Source organism: Neoarius graeffei, chromosome 16 (genome assembly GCF_027579695.1).
Source record: "Neoarius graeffei isolate fNeoGra1 chromosome 16, fNeoGra1.pri, whole genome shotgun sequence".
Taxonomy (NCBI): domain Eukaryota; kingdom Metazoa; phylum Chordata; class Actinopteri; order Siluriformes; family Ariidae; genus Neoarius; species Neoarius graeffei.
Window position 1 is genome coordinate 22,194,340 of NC_083584.1, and position 19,165 is coordinate 22,213,504.

The 19,165-nt window shown below is 41.0% G+C and overlaps 1 protein-coding gene across 1 annotated transcript; it reads left to right on the top strand.

Annotated features, from left to right (window-relative positions):
* Positions 1-806: 806 nt before the first annotated feature.
* Positions 807-6,848, top strand: rplp1 (ribosomal protein lateral stalk subunit P1). The gene is made up of 4 exons (XM_060942640.1): positions 807-1,027; positions 1,448-1,522; positions 6,385-6,493; positions 6,731-6,848. The coding sequence occupies exons 1-4, from the start codon at positions 956-958 to the stop codon at positions 6,811-6,813; spliced, it is 339 nt and encodes a 112-aa protein (XP_060798623.1). The 5' UTR covers positions 807-955; the 3' UTR covers positions 6,814-6,848.
* The last annotated feature ends 12,317 nt before the right edge of the window (positions 6,849-19,165 follow it).

Consider the following 19,165-nt stretch of genomic DNA (forward strand, 5'->3'; position numbering starts at 1 on the left):
CTAACTTGTGTTTGACTGACAGCTCCGCTCAGCCATTCCCTACTCGGATTCTGGCGGACTGTTTGACGAGTGACCGATCCATTGACGGTAAACAAGGATCGAGTGGACTTCAGTGGCAACTAGGATATTGAATTAATTCAACAAAGTGTAAATTCAATATTGTAGTCGCCACTGAAGTCCACTCGATCCTTGTTTACCGTCAATGGATCGGTCACTCGTCAAACAGTCCGCCAGAATCCGAGTAGGGAATGGCTGAGCGGAGCTGTCAGTCAAACACAAGTTAGCCAATGGGAATGCGTTCCTGGACAGCCCACCCACACGGGAAGTTTGTGCCAAAACTGCAAGCAAAAAGTCAGGGAGCGCAAACGAGAAAGCTGGAATCGCAACCAAAATAAATTACGTCAAACAAAACTGAGAAAGACGCGGAACAAAAATAAAAGGTTTCTGAAGAGTAACAGACTGATATTTTGCACGATTACACGAATAATTTGTTTGCCAGTCTAAAAAAATTGACTTTTTTTTGTATTTTGATTTGTCGTTTTTGTTTGATATTTCAAAAGTATTGTATGAACATTTTGGCACAAAATTGATTCCATAATTTTGTAACAGTCCAATAAAGTTGGTAAAATTAAAAAAAAAAAAACAACCCTGACAGTTCTGCTCCATGATGGGAGTGGTAAGATGGCGGCCAACTGGCTTTCACTCTGACCAGCCTACACAGAGCTCAGTGGCACACCAAGTCCCCGCCTCTCTGTTCTCCCCGCCCATGAAGTGACGTAAGGAGTATATAAAGTGATGGCCCACCTCTATTCAGTCCCTTTCCGCTCTGTACTGAAGAAGAGGAGGTGCCTGAAGGTGCTCGGTTCTTCTAGTGAAGCTAAGGCCCTTGAATCCGGCGACTAGCACCGTCACAATTAGGCATCCAGGTCCTAAACTCCATTAAAGTGAGAGAAGAATGGCCTCTGTGTCCGAGCTCGCCTGTATTTACGCCGCTCTCATCCTCCATGATGATGAAGTCACCGTCACGGTATGTGTTGAGTGCGCGCGCGGCTCAGTGCGCCGCCATCTTTAACCCCAACATCACTGTGGCATGTTTTAGCGGGGACACGTGGGCTGGGTTATTTTACACACTCCTGTTAAAGCTCGTTCATCATTCTACATCCTGTTAGCAAGCCTTTTCAACTCAAAGTTTCTGCATCATACACTAAAATGAGTTCAGTAACCAGATTGCTAATCAGAGTTAGCATTAGCATGTCAAGTGTCTGACTAGTTTTAATTATCACAGTGCAGGTAAATACAGTTAATAACTTTATCAAGTGCAAAGGAAAACCCTCTGGTTTTTTTTTTAATAATACTGATCATAATATTTAAACTGGGCCCTTAAAAGATAGACACTAGACTAGGAGCTAGCTGATGATTCTGATGCTAATGTGTTGGTGTTTCTCAGGAGGATAAGCTGAACGCCCTGATTAAGGCTGCTGGAGTGACCATCGAGCCTTTCTGGCCTGCTCTGTTCGCCAAGGTATGGTTTAAGACATCTCATTATCTCTAGCTGCTTTATCCTGTTCTACAGGGTCGCAGGCGAGCTGGAGCCTATCCCAGCTGACTACGGGTGAAAGGTGGGGTACACCCTGGACAAGTCGCCAGGTCATCACAGGGCTGACACAGACAACCATTCACACCTACGGTCAATTTAGAGTCGCCAGTTAACCTAACCTGCATGTCTTTGGACTGTGGGGGAAACCGGAGCCCCCGGAGGAAACCCACGCGGACACGGGGAGAACATGCAAACTCCGCACAGAAAGGCCCTCGCTGGCCACGGGGCTCGAACCCGGACCTTCTTGCTGTGAGGCGACAGCGCTAACCACTACACCACCGTGCTGCCCTGGTTTAAGACATTCTAGAGTAAATTAGGACCTCTACTGATCACAACATCCATCCTTCATGTCTTTAGCCATTACATTACATGGATTTAGCAGATGCTCTTAAGCCCACCGCACACCTTCCCGATTCGCTTACGATTTTGTCGGGCTGATTAAATCGCTTGCGAATCGTAAATGTGTGCGGGGGCATCTCGTAGCCGATTTCATCAGTTCTCGGTTCAGATCAAACTGGTCTTTATTTTCATACGCAACACAATCAGTAGTGTGTGCGTTGTTACTACGATCTCATCGGTTACGATAATTTTAAACAGCCAGTTGGAGTGCCAGGATTGATCACACGTGGACTACAGACCGGAAAGCACAACTTGTCACTTTGGGAAGCGTCCACCTGTCTTTATGACATTAGCTCACCTGATTACAGCAAACTGGAAAAGAGGAATGAGGCTATGGCTGTAATCATGTCAGCTTTGAAAATGCCTGGTGAAGTATTATAGCATTGTCAGTGGTACAGAAGGAACAAGTTGAATTTTAAGAACGACTGAACAAATTAGAATCAATTCTTATTACTGGTTTGTCTATCTGGGATTATTATCCCTTTTTGATTCTAATATTCAAACTTTAATACTTCTAGTATGTGTGTTTATCTATAGACCCTTTTCAGTCACGTGACCTTCGTAAACGCGACCACCATTTTGGACATGTAGCGGACTTCGGCTCGAATTGGTTTGAATGCGAGGAAGGCGACAAACGGAGAACATACAAGAAAAAGGAGCGAGATGCAGAAAATACCTTCGCTATCCAGCGACGTAGGGCATTTACAGGGCGAGCAGAGGGAGAAATAACAACAGTAATGACACATTAGCAACGCCGTACAGAAATAACGGTTTATGGCACAGACCCTTTCGGTTCTCGCTCATCTAGCTGCTACAATGACTGCTTAGACTGCAACAATAATACCTAACACACATTTAAGTATCCGTCGTAAAGACGTGAAACTCGTCGAGTGACGAGTGTGTTCATTGATAAGCTAACACAATCTAAAAGTAGACATACCATCACACTGCCCTGGCGCTGTGTACAGTTTACCTTCTATGGTTTGTGCACTCGCTATTTGCCATTACTTTCTCCAACCGTTGTTAGAGATTACAGGGAACGGCCTGGATTTAAGAGACAAATACATGTTCCTCTTGTTTTGAACACTTAGCCCATGTTTACATTAGACCGTATCAGCGGATCATCAGATTAACGTTTTTAAAAGCGATTAGTGTGCACACAGCAACACCAATACACGATTCGTCTGCACACAGCAACACCAATACACGGATACGCTCGGTTCCGCAGGCATCCTGCGCTCCAAATCACTCCGCCCTGAACAGCGAGTGCCCTCTGGAGGGTGCGCACTCCGGCCCTGCGCAGCTCACACAGCGCGCGAGTGAAGTGCACGAGCCACGATTCGGGACTGAGCCGCTGTGTGTGTGATCCCAGCGCAGATCACTTACCACTCGCAAGTGGAAGGATGGCAAGCCTAAAGACAATCTTTTTTTTTTTTGTTACATAGTCAAGAGAGGTGTCGGATCACTGGATCCAGTGTAAATATCTGCCGGAGCCAACGCCCGAGGTTCCGGAGCGCGCTCCGGCTTGCTCCCCCTCAAATTAAGCGCTGTTTGTAGGACACTGCCTCTGATCTGTCCTACAGTCTACCAACAGCAAAGGAACACAACGCTAGCTAATGTCATTAGCTAATAGCTACTACAGAAGAACAAAGAGGTTACAATGGGTTATTTTAGCCTATTTGGTTACACACTCGCCGCCACAGAATGTTAACAGCAATGTAATGCCTTTTCTGGCTAATTTTATTCGTCTTACCTCCAACAAAGTGGTCACTACACAAGCGTTGGTATGCCGAGGGCTGCCAATCTGTTTATGGCCGCTATCCATCTTCTCCGTCGGGATCCGATAAAATGATAAACTTTGCCTTGTTTGTTGATGGTTACTACATCCAGGTGCACAACAATATAGTGGCATGATGGAAGTCTTGCTGAAAATAAACACTTTCTTTGCTGCCGTTCCTCAATGCTGGCTGTGGTAAACTACTGGTAGTACATGTCCAAAATGGTGGCCGCGTTTGTCGTGACGTCACGTGAAAAGGGTCCATACATCACGTGATATCTTGAATACGTGACCGTCTATTCGGGCTGAACCTGTATGACGTCTCGCAAATGTGTGCGGAGAATGTTGAACTGATCAAATCGGGCCCGTATACTCGTAACCGATCGCCCGACACGCGAAGCCCCAGTGAAATCGGGAAGGTGTGCACTGGGCTTTATCCAGACCATACATACCTGGACCTGGGGGTTAGGTGCCTTGCTCAAGGGAAATTCAGCTATTCCTGCTAGTCCAGGGACTCGACCCGGCAACCTTTTGGTCCCAACGTTGCTTCTCTAACCTTTAGATCATGGCTTCCCCTAGAGTACATTGTGCCTGAACGTGCACAGATAATCCAGTGTATTTGTAAAATCATAGTACAGTATCATTCTGCTGTTCGGACTTCAGAGCTCCGCTTCTGCATTGTGCAGTTTTTATGCCGTTGTTTACCTCGTCACGGTCTTCACATGTGCCACAATGAACCTGTTTCCCACCAGCAAAGTCATATTTACTGGTAATTAATATGCTTATTTACTAACTGGTCTGATTATGTTCGTCAAAGGTTAGAAATGTAAGCTTGTGACCTAACTGGTAAGTGTTAAAGCATGTAGCCCAGGAGTAATAGGGTTATACCCGGAACAAATTAGTAACAAGCTGAAAATTTCAGAATACCTTTAGGAATAACATACTAAAAGTCCCCGGAAATCCCCCTTGTGCTCTCTGAGAAATTCAAGATGGCGTCCAAAATGGCCACCAAATGGAGATCTGCCCATATCTCAGGCCCAAAACAAAATATTAATGCAATTAAAAGGTCAGAATATATGTTTTGTAGGGTAGGAGAGTAAATTCCAACGTGTGTATTAATTACCTTGTGTATTAACATTATATAATAATGTACACATTATTATAACAGTATATTTGTGTATAGTGTGGATCCATTGGTTACTCGTTCACTCCGTATCATCCTATTCTGTTCACAAAACAACAAACACAATTACTAGGGGTTGGAGCACTTATTTTCATTAATATTAATTAAAGTAAATTGGTGGTGAAAAATGGCATGTTAAAAGGTCATGCTGAGTTTAGTCATTTTTTGTCCGAACACACTGGCATTGCTAGTAGTAAAGACTGGCGCTAGAAACTCAAAGATTAATTTTTTTTCAACCCTTAAACAAGCTTGAATAAATTCCCTACTTCATTGATGGTACAACAAAGGTCCAAGCATTACAACTGAGGCACTGAGAAGTGTTTAAGTCTACTCATTGTTTATAAGCAAGAGCTTTTATTGAGGCAGACCTTTTTGTCATGAAAGTCGCCGGAATGTTGAAGTGTACTGAAACAGCTTGCCATTGTAGTTTTAGAAGATAGAGTTCTCAAATTTAATTTCCCTTTAATATTTTATCAAAGCTTAAAGATGCACTAAATATTAAGGAAACTGATGTCTAATTGTTGTCTTACATTATGTTCATGTATGTAGGTAGCCTACTAAGCTAATCTGTCAATCATGTCAACCATCAAATTCCATGTAATTTCCACATTAATGACCTTGTAATCTTGGTTAATTTTAAGTGTGACAATGGTGAATTTGCATTGCTTGTATGAGAGAACATATAATTTAACATTTTAATTGCATTTATATTATGTTTTATCCCTGAGATATTGAAAAAATCTCCAATCGGTGGCCATTTTGGACGCCATCTTGAATTTCTCAGAGAGCACAAGGTGGATTCCCGGGGACTTTTAGTATGTTATTCCTAAGGGTATTCTGAACATATTCTGAAAAATTCAGCTTGTTACTAATTTGTTCCGGGTTGGACTCAATTTTGAGCTAATGTTTACGTAAATGTGGTGTTGGGAGTCCTGCTGAATTTGTCCAGTCTTTGAAAAGCCTGTCTGTGATTGGCCTACATTTGAGGCAGGAAGGTGTCCTGCTGTGTTCCTGTAATGATGACACCTGTTGTCGCATCTTTAAACCCTTCAATGCCCTTGGACGAGTCACGTTATGAAGTCTTTTACCGCTGTGCCTTAAGATGTACGCTTAGTCATCATAAACACCTTTTACTTCACAGTGGCACACGAATTAGTCAATGCCTAAAACGTTCTTCCGTCATAAGGCACAGCAGTAAAAGATTTCGTGACTTGTCCAAGGACATTGAAGGGGTTAATCACTCCAATGCACTGTTAAGCACCGTGTTGAGACTTTACTGAGAAATTAAATTATATACTCCTGACTGGACATGAAATGCAATTATTAAGACACGTGGCTGCTCATGATGCATGCATGCGTGTGTATAAATGTATACCTACACTAGATGGCTTTTGCTGTTCAGCTGAATATAGCGTTGATGTGTTTCAGGCTCTGGCTAGCGTGGACATCGGTAGCCTGATCTGCAACGTGGGAGCTGGTGGTGGTGCTCCTGCTCCTGCAGCTGCTGGAGCTGGTCCTGCTGCTGGAGAGGCCCCAGGTAAATGCTTTGAAGAATATTTGAGCGAATCAGGTTAAAATCAGTGTTTCATTTTCATAATACGATGTATTTTGTCCTCTGGTATCCCCTCCTCAGTCGGACTAAACAGGTTTGGAATTGTATACCAGCGTGTAGATGAGGGCAGACCATGATCGTTGTACATGTTTTAATATTTAAATAAGCACTGCATACTTGGGCTTGGTAAATTTACATATTGTTTTGTGTTTTCTCTTTCAGCCAAGGAAGAGGAGAAGAAGGAAGAGAAGAAAGAGGAGTCTGAGGAGTCTGATGACGACATGGGCTTTGGTCTCTTTGACTAAAGTGCTTTTACAATAAAAAAAGAAAATCTAACTAATGCATGTGGGGTGTCTTTTTTTTTTTTTTTTTTTTTCCCCTGCCCCCTTTTTAAATTGTCTCCAGGATACTGATGTTAATTTTGAATAGCTGATGTAGAAAGGCACACACGGTGAATATGTACAGTACTGTCACGTGTTGGTGCAGTTAGAGCTCTTGCACAATTGATTTTGAACAGAATGAGAATTGACTTAAGATGCTCAGATCATGGAGGTGGGGATTAAATTCTCAGTATAGCACATCAATGTTCTCTGTAGGTTCACCTACAATTTATTTGCTCCATTTTGGTTATAATGCATTCAGTATCAAATTCTAATAGACAGGAGCAATATTAAATAAACAAGACAGTGTCCTCAAGTTCTGCTGCAGAAAACCAACCCTACCTCTTTACAGTGACCTCAGCAGCCAATAGCATAAACCCACCAGACCTTTGGTCCAGGTGAGCAAAAAATGAAAATCGCTCACATTTCTGTCTCAAAAGGCACATGAACATAACTTAATCAACACGTATACCAACGTTCAACACCATACCACTCATAGTTTAAGTTCTGTTCCAGAAGCAAAACCTACCCCAAGACTAACTGGAGAGTCGGAAATCCTTTCCATGGAAACATTAAAAGGCACATCTGTCACTTTGTTAACATGTACACCAAGTTTCAAATCCGTATCATGAATAGTTTTGGATGTATGCTCTGAAAACTAACATTGCTCTTAGAAACTAATGGCCCTTTTCCACTACCCTTTTTCAGCTCACTTCAGCCCGACACGGCTCGCGTTTCGACTACCAAAAACCAGCACGACTCAGCTCGTTTCAGCCCTGCTTAGCCCCTAAAACTCGCACCGTTTTGGAGTGGGGCTGAAGCGAGCCAAGCCGTGCCGAGTGAGGCTGGGGGCGTGAGCAGACACTCCCCTGTGCACTGATTGGTGAAGAGGAGTGTCCTCACATGCCCACACACGCCCCGCGAGCGCGCTGGGATCTGTAAACACCGCAAACCCGGAAGGAGAATAATTACGAATTACGAGAATTTCTGAAGCCTTATGCGCCTCGCCTCATCTATACGCTCTTGCCAGTATCTGTCCGGGTTGTCGGTGACAACAAGCCACAGCACCAAGACCAGCAACACTAACGACTCCATGTCCTCCATGTTTATTGTTTACTATTCGGGTCGTGAGACTACCGCTTAAAAGCTCACTGAATCAGTGACATACAGAGCATCGTGGACGAGTTCGCGGAGCGCAAGGCTCGTCGTATGCCCTTCAAATAATGCGCGCAGTAGGCTATTGATGTTTTATTATGATCCATGTACAGTATGTCACCTAATGTTTTTTTGTTTCTGAGTTACATGTTCGTTTAAAGGACTTAATGTACAAAATAACATAGTTGCACCCCGGAGTGTTGAAATTGGTAAACACAGTGCATTCAGTGAGGTTTGCACCGCCCTCCTTTTATTTCTGACTCTTCCTGTCACCGTTGCAACCTCTGAGCGCTCATTCGTATGCCCTTCAAATAATGTGCGCAGTATAGGCTATTGCTGTTTTATTATGAGCCATGTACAGTATCCTAATGTTTTTTGTTTCTGAGTTACATGTTCGTTTGAAGGACTTGATGTACTAAATAACATAGTTGCACCCGGTAGTGTTGAAATTGGTAAACACCGCAGTTGCGGACATTTTGTAGCCTAAAATGATGTTATGATAAGCTTTAATAAAGGGCCCGGTCATTTGCCCCGCCCCCGGCCCGGCTCTGACTTGTTCCGCCACTGTCACTGATGTCACTGTTTGCGCTGCTTAACGACATCACGTGACGTCCACCCACTTTCGCTAACTCCACCCAATGTGTCCACCCACTTCCAGCCAGCACGGTTCAGCGCGGTTGTAGTCGAAATGCAACTCCAACAGCCCCACTCAGCTCGACTCGGCACGGCACGGCTCAGCCGCGTTTGTAGTGGAAAAGCGGCATAAGTCAAAATCTATTTTTTTTTTATTTGAAAAATACTTTTTCCCCAAAAATCCAAAGTAGCAAAACCAGGGTTCCCACGGGTCCTTAATGGCCCTTTTCCACTACCCTTTTTCAGCTCACTTCAGCCCGACACGGCTCGCGTTTCGACTACCAAAAACCAGCACGACTCAGCTCGTTTCAGCCCTGCTTAGCCCCTAAAACTCGCACCGTTTTGGAGTGGGGCTGAAGCGAGCCAAAGCGAGCCGAGTGAGGCTGGGGGCGTGAGCAGACACTCCCCTGTGCACTGATTGGTGAGGAGGAGTGTCCTCACATGCCCACACACGCCCCGCGAGCGCGCTGGGATCTGTAAACACCGCAAACCCGGAAGAAGAAGAATTACGAATTACGAGAATTTCTGAAGCCTTATGCGCCTCGCCTCATCTATACGCTCTTGCCAGTCAGTATCTGTTGGCGTTGTCGGTGACAACAAGCCACAGCACCAAGACCAGCAACACTAACGACTCCATGTCCTCCATGCAGGGATTAAAGTTCTCCGGCACCATGCCGGATTTCCGGTTTGTAGTGATTGCCCGTGGATTTAAAAAAATAATAAATCGAAAATAAATTGACGGCAATTAAAAAAAAAAAAGACCGTCGAAATCCCTCTTGTGTTTGTCAGCCAATGGTAGTAAAGGAGCGCTCTGAAACTGACAGTATTAGCCAATCAGAAGAAGAATGGGGCGGGTCTAAGGAAAGCCTTTACCCCCTCCTCTCATTTCTTCCTTGCTTCGATGCGGTGCAGTGCGGAAGATCGACACGGAAAGTCACCTCGCGCCGTTACGGCTCCATTCAACGGAGAGAGGGTAAAAAGTAAAAAAAATAAAATAAATGAACTTTTGTGTTGGAGAGAAGGGCGAGGGAGAGAGAGAGAAAACGGAATTGCATGGACTCAGCACCCAGTAAAAAGTGGAAAAAATAGTGCACTTTGTGTTTCATTTTTGAAACAAGTTGTGATCATTCCAACTTCACTGAAAAGTACTTTGGATATGCAAATGTAGCACTTTGTTCAGCACCCAGTAAAAAGGGGAAAAAATGGAGCACTTTATGTTTCATTTTTGAAACAGGTTGTGATCATTCCAACCTTACTGAAGCACTTTGTTGAATTTTATCTGATTTAAGTTATCATTTTATGTAGTATTTAATGTTTTTGATGTTACTGGGTTTTTGATGTTAACGTTCTATTGGTTTAAATAACATTTGTGTATTTAATTTGCCATTCTACTACTGATGTTCAAAGTTATTGAAATGGTGAAATTGTTAAATTATTTCAATTATTAAAACTTTTAATGCTCTCTAAATGCCATACTGAATTTCATCTACCTTTGTAACAGTTCACCTTGTGACTGTAGGTTAATTTATTACTTGTTAAGGACAACGCTGAGCACCAAAACTGGATATCAAAAGAAATGTGGTACATACAGGTGGTAGATATAGTAGATGCACTTTTGCCATCTTCTGGCCGTTTTTGGTATTGGATTTTCAAAAGTCAAATTTAATTTTCCATTCATGCAATCTCTGATCCCTTGCCCCCACAAACCCCCTGGTATGGCTTGAAAATAAACACACAATCCAAAACACGTGCGCGCGCACACACACACACATACACACATACATACATATATATATATATATATATATATATATATATATTAGTTTCTTGCCTGTGTCGACAAAGTTCAGGCTCAGGATTTTTTTTTGCTTTAATCCCTGTCCATGTTTATTGTTTACTATCCGGGTCGTGAGACTACCACTTAAAAGCTCACTGATGTCACTGTTTGCGCCGCTTAACGACATCACGTGACGTCCACCCACTTTCACTAACTCCACCCAATGTGTCCACCCACTTCCAGCCAGCACGGTTCAGCGCGGTTGTAGTCGAAATGCAACTCCAACAGCCCCGCTCAGCTCGACTCAGCACGGCACGGCTCAGCCCGACTCAGCCGCGTTTGTAGTGGAAAAGCGGCTTAAGTCTTCAATACAACTTTCGGTTTTCAAGGCCTAAAAACGTCTTAAATTGTTTGGAATGACTGGAATTTTCGAAAGGGAGGTATTAAATTTAATATTGGACCGAACGAGTTAAATGTCTCCATCCGGTTTGGGGTATTTTTTTAACTGTAATTTTAAAAGTGAGCAGCGCACCTTTTGGGGGCAGCATTGGTTCTGTGCGTTCCGTAGATCAAGAACTAACGCTAGGAGGCTACTGGAGGCGGTGCGGTGCGGTGGTGGTGAAGAGTGAGAGGTGCGCGGGTAGCTTACGTAGGCGCTAGAAAGCGTTGATAATTATGGGAAGATGTGTGTTTAACGACAAGTGGTTGGGGGATGACAAATACCCCCAAAATAAGAAGAATCGTTTGCGATAAAAAGTGCTGGATCGCACAAATGTGTTTAAAGCCGGTACCGCAGCGCTGGGGACACGCCCACTGGGAAACTGGCTTTTCACGGACACGAGGCGCGCGCGCACGCGTGTGTGTTAGAGGTCAAGCGCTCCGGCGTGAAACGCAGGGGGGTTCGCGCATGCGCACAAGAGTCAGGTGGAAAATGGGACTTATAGGACATAATACTAATAGTGATTAGCGTCATTTTTTTTTACATAATTAACATTGTTTATTGTACTAAGTTTAATATAAATATATAAACAACCTTTATTTCAAAACTCAATTAAAAAGAACTCCAGAAAATACAATAATTCTAAATATAGTACAATATAAATAATTTGTACAAAAAGTTTAGTTTTATTACTTATTGTCTACAACAGTGTTTTTAAATAATAATATTAACAACCACTAATAATAATTAGTAGTAGTAGTAATTATTATTGATTATTAATCATTACTACTTATGAATTAGTGATTAATAAGTACTAGGGATTATTACGTTATAAAATTAAGTTATTAATTATTACAAAGTTACTATTAAAAAGTAGTAATTGGTAGAATACAAACAAATACTCATGGATTATAGATAATTTTTTTAAATAGTGAACACTGATATAAAATTACTACTACTGCTAATAATAAACAATAATACTACTAGTAATTTGTTAATGTTATTATCAGTACAATTATATCAATGTTCACTATTAAAAACAAATTATCTATAATCCATGAATAATTGTTTGTATCACTACTACTACTACTACTAATAACTTTTTTATAATAATTTTAACTAATCTTATAACTCAATTTTATAGCATTTTAATAATCATTACTTATTAGTATAATTAAATAGTAAATAATTACTACTTATTAATTATTAAATTATATTTTGATAATCACTGCTTATTAATTAAGTAGTAATTAATAATACTGAATTATAATTGCTACTCAATTATTAATATAACTAATAAGTAGTGATTATTAAAATGTTATAAAATTGAGTTAATTTTTTTTTAAATAATAAAAAAAGTAATTATTATTAGTAGCAGTAGTAATACAAACAATTATTCATGGATTATAATTATTTTTGAATAATGAACATTGATAATTGCACTGATGATAATTAGTTTAGTTATTACAACATTGATTAATATTGATAATAATGGTTATGAAAGGTGACAGTGTTTAATGTAACGCTCTGATGATTGTATGACTGCATAAACAGGTTTATGCTGTTACCTGCTATAATGCAGAAGATACTCGAGAACTTCCTCAGCCAGCTGTGTACTGTACCACACTCAGACTGATTTTGCTGTTGGACACAAAATCACATTATCAAAGATAATCTTTGGGGATTTAAATAATGCCGGCTAAGGTTGTTCAGCTGTTCTACTTGCCGTTTATCATTTTGGTTTTTGAAATGATTCATGGTGTTTTCTCCAGTAAACCCCAGTCTTCTCCTTGCTGCTACAGCAGTTCTGCAGGCCCAGAACACACGACTTTGCTTCAGCTGTTTGCATGTCTAACAGTTGCCATTGATGCACCCTGTTGTTCACCAATTGTGTGCATTCTTTAGCCTGGCAAGCCAGACTAAATGTGAATATTTAGTCTGGCCTCGGTCCGTAGACATTTCCGAAGGGGGTAGGAGGAACAACCCGCTGTCTTTCAAACTGTCTCTGTGCGTATAGGCCAACGCTCTGACCAATCAGCGCAACAGTGACTGTGACGTAGTCAGAGCGACAGAAAGCAGTGGGGGAGGCCTTGAAATAAATAATTTTTCAAAATGCGTATTAATTAATAAACAGGTTCTAGATATTAAGAAGTTTGGAGATTGTTGCATCTCCAAAATGAATTAATGTCCACACAAGCATTCCCGTTTTGTTGGTCTTTACTTTTTCAGAGTGCAGGCAGCAAAAACATACAGGCAACAGGCAGCACGTACAGCCTAACTGCAAGTGACTGACCTACTAGGCAAAGTCGGCGTCTACCCTATATGGTAGGGCCAGGTGTTTACTAATCAACATGTTCTCTTAATTCAAGGTGCCACCTAGTGGTCAATAACGATATACACTAAACATGTTCTAGATCAGGGGTGGCCAACCAGTCGGAGCCCAAGAGCCACAATTCTTACTGTGTTACGGCAAAGAGCCACATCGGCACATGGGCACACAATTACCCTTCCTTCTGCGTGCGCGGACACACACACAGCCACATTGATGTCACACTCCAACTTAACCAATGCCCCACACCAACATGATGATACATTTACTGCAGTACCAAGACCACAGGCCAGTCATTCTCAAGAGTGGCGACTGGTGAAGAAAATTGTAGGTGGGGCACAAAGGCAGACATTGTTTACATGTGGGGATTCCCCCCATTGGGGGGGTTCCGGGGGGCCTCCCCCGAAAAATTTTGGATTTCTTAGATGCAATTTCCTGTATTCTAGTGCATTTTGGAGTTACCTGTTTAACATCGAAAATGCAAAAGCCATTTTGCTTCAGCTTGAATTCTCAATTGCATGACCTGCACAAGACCTGCATTCAAATAAATAAGTATTCAAATAAATACAGTCAGTCGGAAAATGGAAATTACAAAGTGCTAATTTAATTTCCTCAAACAGTACAAGCTCCATAGGCACTGGGAACAGTGATCAGTGCAAGTGCAAATATAGATAAAATATAATACAATGCTCAAATTTTTGAAAGAAGAACACACGCACACACACAAATTGATAACTGGAAAACAAATGAACAAATACATAATGTATATACACTACATGCCAAAAGTTTGGACACACCTTCTCATTCAATGTGTTCTGTGTTCTCATGACTATTTACACTTACAGTATACTCTACTCTCACTCAAGGCATCAAAACTGAATGAGCACTCACCCACTACTCAGGCTTGCGCGCCCAGCGCGTATCCCAAGCCTCAGCAGCAGGGATAGTACAATACTCACACACGCAGTTAGCATCACAAACGGTCACCCGCTACTTCAATGAGAAGGTATGTTCAAACTTTTGGCCTGTAGTGTATCTGAATTCACATCAGCACACATTCACATACTCAAATGTACACACACAGCAGCAGAAGTGCTACTTGTAGGGGAATTTAGCATATCATCTCACGCACCTGCGCATTTGTCATGATGTGAAAATACCGTAATGAAACCAAGCGAAGCACCTTTAATAAAATAACCGTAATTAACTGCAGTGAAGCGAAAACGCACATAAAACCACAAACGAACACCAACTTGGACGTGAAGGTGAGAGCCGCATGACACCAGGCAAAGAGCCGCATGCGGCTCGCGAGCCGCGGGTTGGCCACCTATGTTCTAGATGGAAACTATTAAGAACACATTCAAATGCAAACACTATCAATACCAATATATAATGTCTACGATATCACAGAGATAATGACCACAAGTTTGGAGTCTGTACCACATACACTTTTTTTCCCCCCAAGTGTTTTTCAAGGGTTTGCTTAAACTGTTTTTGAGAGTTTTTATTTAGTGGTGTTTGGTGAAATAATTTCCCTTAAATGTAAAATAACGGGAAAATAAGAAACAATCAAAAAGTAATGTTTCAAAGCTGTTTATTAATTCTTCGTACTGCACAAACTAGCCCCATCCTTTTGGCTACGAGCGGAGCCAGCTGGTAGATCAGACTTTTGCCATAGCCGGTCGGCAAAACAGCGAAAACGTCCTTCTTGAAAAGGAATGAGCGGAGAGCCTCTTCCTGCTCATGTTTCAACGAAAACTCCAAGTCTAATTCTTCTAAAACTGATTCCAAAGTGGAGTCAAACGCGCGCTGTTCACTAGCGGTAGCCATCTTTCCTGTTGCGCTTTCTCCAGCGTCGCGCAGCTTTGTCGTCACTCCTGCAAAAGCCCGCCCAAAGAATCCAAACAAAAACCTTGCGTTGTGATTGGCGGGCACGATTTGATGCCCGGGGTGTTTTGTTGATATGGTGCGAGGCTAGACCCACTCGTAGGCAAAAATATTTTTGGCCGCTAGGCGGGTGGGCCTAGTTTACTAGGCTATGCATTCTTCTTAAAGTTAGTAAAAAAATTATTGCAGAAAACAGTTTTAAGTTGTCGTATTTATCATTTTCTTTGCCATGGTACAGTCTTAATTCTCCATTAAAAGGTCTTAAAAGTCTTTAAATTTGTACTTGAAAAATGTGCAGATACTCTGTAAAGGCACCAGTTCACATGTTGCTTGTTATGTATACAAAGTTTTAAAGATAGGGCCCGGACAGACGGAACCCGTTTCTATATCCTCGCCAAACTTCGTTTGGGTGGGGGATAATAAACTGCCCAAGAGTGTGTAAAGACTGATAAGTTGATTAGGATTTATATAAACTTTCTGTAACCAACAGGATTGATTCAAATTTGGAATTGAAGCAAATGGGTCCAGTTCAACTGGCATTAATAGTTTTTCTTTAACAGCATTCCTTCTATTTGAAATATTCTGAGGCATACAATTTAGTAAAAAGCACTTGTCTTGTCAACACCATGCCTGATGCTGTTGAGTTCTACTTGTTTTAATTACAGATGGCAAAATATAAAACTTTTCATTGGACTCTATAATTTCAAAAGGAATACAAAGAAGGAATTCTCCGATGGAAACATCACTTGCAGAAGTGTTTAGACTTAAATGGAGGATATCTAGAGAAATACTTTTGTTATTTTCATAAATAAAGATTTTTTTTTCATTTGTCTTAGAACTTTTTGACTTACCTTCGTACAGTACCAGTCATACTGTACACATCAAAACTGAAATAACACCTGGAACATAATTACATATATTTGGTAAACAAAATGTGGTAGAAAGTTTTTTTTTTAAAAGATTCTTCAACGTAGCCAGCGTTTTCCTTGATGTTGCTTTGCACACTACTGGCGTCATCTTAACCAGCTTCATGAGGTAGTCACCTGGAATGTGTTTCAATGAACAGGTGTGTCTTGTCAAAAGTGAATTAGTGCAATGCCCTGCCTTCTTAATGAGTTTCAGATCAAGTAGTAAATAAAAATACAGTAAATAACCCTGTTCCATAACTGTAGTAATCCATATTATCTCAATAACCGCTCAACTAAGTAAAGAAAAACAACATTCATTCTTACTTTAAGACATGAAGTGATGAAGAAAAAACACTGAATTAGGTGTATCCAAATTTTTGCCTGTGAAGAGGCGAAATATTGTTGTTACATGGGCCCTCGTTCATCAAAGCTAACTGTATATTTGAGTACAAAATGGAGTTTGAGGAAATTTGCATTTGATTCATGAAACAGTCAGGACGACAAAAATAGCAGTGATGAGTGATAATGAATCAGCGGTACTGTGTGTGCTGTAATTATTGACCATCAAGTTTGATTATTAAAATGCAAATGAAGCATGTCTCAGGTTAATATATTAAGCTCAAATTTACATACACTCTTAACCAGTGAGATTAATCATACATATAGAGATCTTGCAGTCACGTGACCGGAAAATACACAGCCGCCATCTTGTCGGTAAAAAGCACAGCTAAATACTGCTGCACTCGTGTACAGAATGGATCAATTTCAACCGACGGACTACACGGCTCATTTTTCTAATGAACAGATAACTAGATATATGTCTAAAATAAACGATCTACAGATTAGTGACCCTTATGGCTTACCGGACGGAGTTTTCACGACCGTGTCAGTGGATTTTGAACTGCCAGCGGAATACCCAGACATGTATAATTACCTCATTAACTTTCCCTCGCTGTTCAGTGGCGAAGCACTGCGTGCTTATAAATCTCTGGACAGTTATCTCTACAGAAATTCAGGATTTGTCAGCAACTCAGATGTGGCATCTTGTAAACAAGAAAATAACAATTCTCACTGGATGGGTAAGTCACTTAAGTATTGAGTACTAATACTATTTATATCAGTATCTAGTATAGCACTGACCAGCCGATTATAGAATAGAATAAGGCAATTCCAGCTGTAATTCCAAATCGTCCGTCTTGTTTACCATGGATCTGGCGTTGGAGAGGTAGAGGCTTAGCAGTGGAGATTTGAGTGGCTGTTTTCTGAGCTTAGTCAACAGGCCGGCTCTGCAGCCTTGCTTTTGCTTCCTCTCCCAATGCCGCCTCCTTCGCTTTGCTTCCGATAACAATCCACGGAGACCCCGCTGGTCTCGCTATCTCGTCCGGAATGTTGTGCATGCGATGGAAATCGCTACAAACCGTCATTTTCTGCTGGAAACCAATGTCCAGTAAGTCCATACGGTTGTAGTAGATATTGAAGTCCGATACAGACGAACAACACGCAAAAATACACACAAAAAACATAAATGTGCACAGGTAGGGAGAGCTTGTAGCCGCAGCCGTTGTAGTAGAATTGTATATGAGTGATTCCACGCTTATGGGTACTGAAATGGGGACATGAACTTATTTTTAAAAATTCACCTAAAACCATTTCTTTTTTTTTTACCATCAGGTCACAAAACATGTAATCTTTAATGAATGATATGTTAAAAGATAACTTTAATTTTCTGAAATGTAATAAAAACATTTATATGCCAAAGTCAGAACGTAACAGAAGTGTTGTGGACATATATATTCTCAATTTTAACAATGTAGAATTACTTTTTGAAACATAGGAAGGTGATGTTTTAGCAAATATAATTAATAAACATGTGTAGTAGAATAAACATACACATTCTTTCAATAAGATTAACATGGTATATAGCTAGATTGTAATTAATTTGTAACAGACGCGAGATGGACAATCGTAACAGAAGTAATGTAACAGACATCATTTTGGAACTCATAGGCTTGACTTTGGCATATAAATATGTTTTTATTACATCTCAGAAAATTAAAGTTATCTTTTAACATATCATTCATTAAAGATTACATGTTTTGTGACCTGATGGTAAAAAAAGAAATGGTTTTAGGTGAATAAGTTCATGTCCCCATTTCAGTACCCATAAGCGTGGAATCACTCATATAGTAGGGTTTTCCAGAAGAAAAGGTAGAAGTAGAAGCAGAACCAGAAGTAGAAGGCGGAGATATGGCGTTTGACCGACAAGATGGCGTCTGTCACAATCTGGATCGGCTGTGACGTCACATGCAAGTGCTCCATAGGCGAAACAGGAATGAAACAGGAATACTTGAATAAGGAGGGTATTGGTACACTGAATCCTCACCCAAAATTGACAAATATTCAATAATTTCCCCTACATTTTCACATTAACACCACAACCGTCATTCATGTTCAAGTTAACTTGTCTTTCAGGAACATCACAAAAGATGTAAAATTCAGTCACGAGTAAAACTCTTCAGCAGCAGTGTAATATTTGGTTGCATACAATGAATTAATAAAGGCTCGAACATGCTTCAGGTACTTTTCATCTTCTCTGAAACTGACCAGATTGAGGACTGATTACACAGCTCCAGTTAAGCCTGCATTTAGACTCGGACATTTAGAGATGAATCGATGTAATTTTGAAAACAAGATCAAATGTGGAGGATTAGCAGGTAGATTTTCGAATTAAGTGCTTTCAACCTATGAAGACTGCAATTTATTTTATTTTGAGGACACACTAGTTCATCTTATGCAACACGTTAAGTTAATATTACTGACCTATTAGAGCTTTTCTGAAAATAAACGCAGGCTCATCAATAGCAAGAATATTCCTGTGGTTTGTCCCGTTACTTTAAAATATGCATTCACTGACCACTTTCTTAGGAACACCTATACATACACCTGCTGTTTGATGCAGTTATCTAATCAGCCAATCCCTTGACAGCAGCACAATGCATCAAATCACGCAGATTTTATGCTTCAGTTAATGTTCACTTCAAACATCCACCCATCCATTATCTCTAGCCGCTTTATCCTGTTCTACAGGGTCGCAGGCAAGCTGGAGCCTATCCCAGCTGACTACGGGCGAAAGGCGGGGTACACCCTGG

Bases quoted from the DNA above. Each gene is read 5' to 3' on its own strand.
- rplp1 (XM_060942640.1), top strand. From the start codon at position 956: ATGGCCTCTGTGTCCGAGCTCGCCTGTATTTACGCCGCTCTCATCCTC. The intron at 1,523-6,384 runs GTATGGTTTAAG...GATGTGTTTCAG, and splicing joins GGCCTGCTCTGTTCGCCAAG to GCTCTGGCTAGCGTGGACAT. The intron at 6,494-6,730 runs GTAAATGCTTTG...TTTCTCTTTCAG, and splicing joins TGCTGCTGGAGAGGCCCCAG to CCAAGGAAGAGGAGAAGAAG.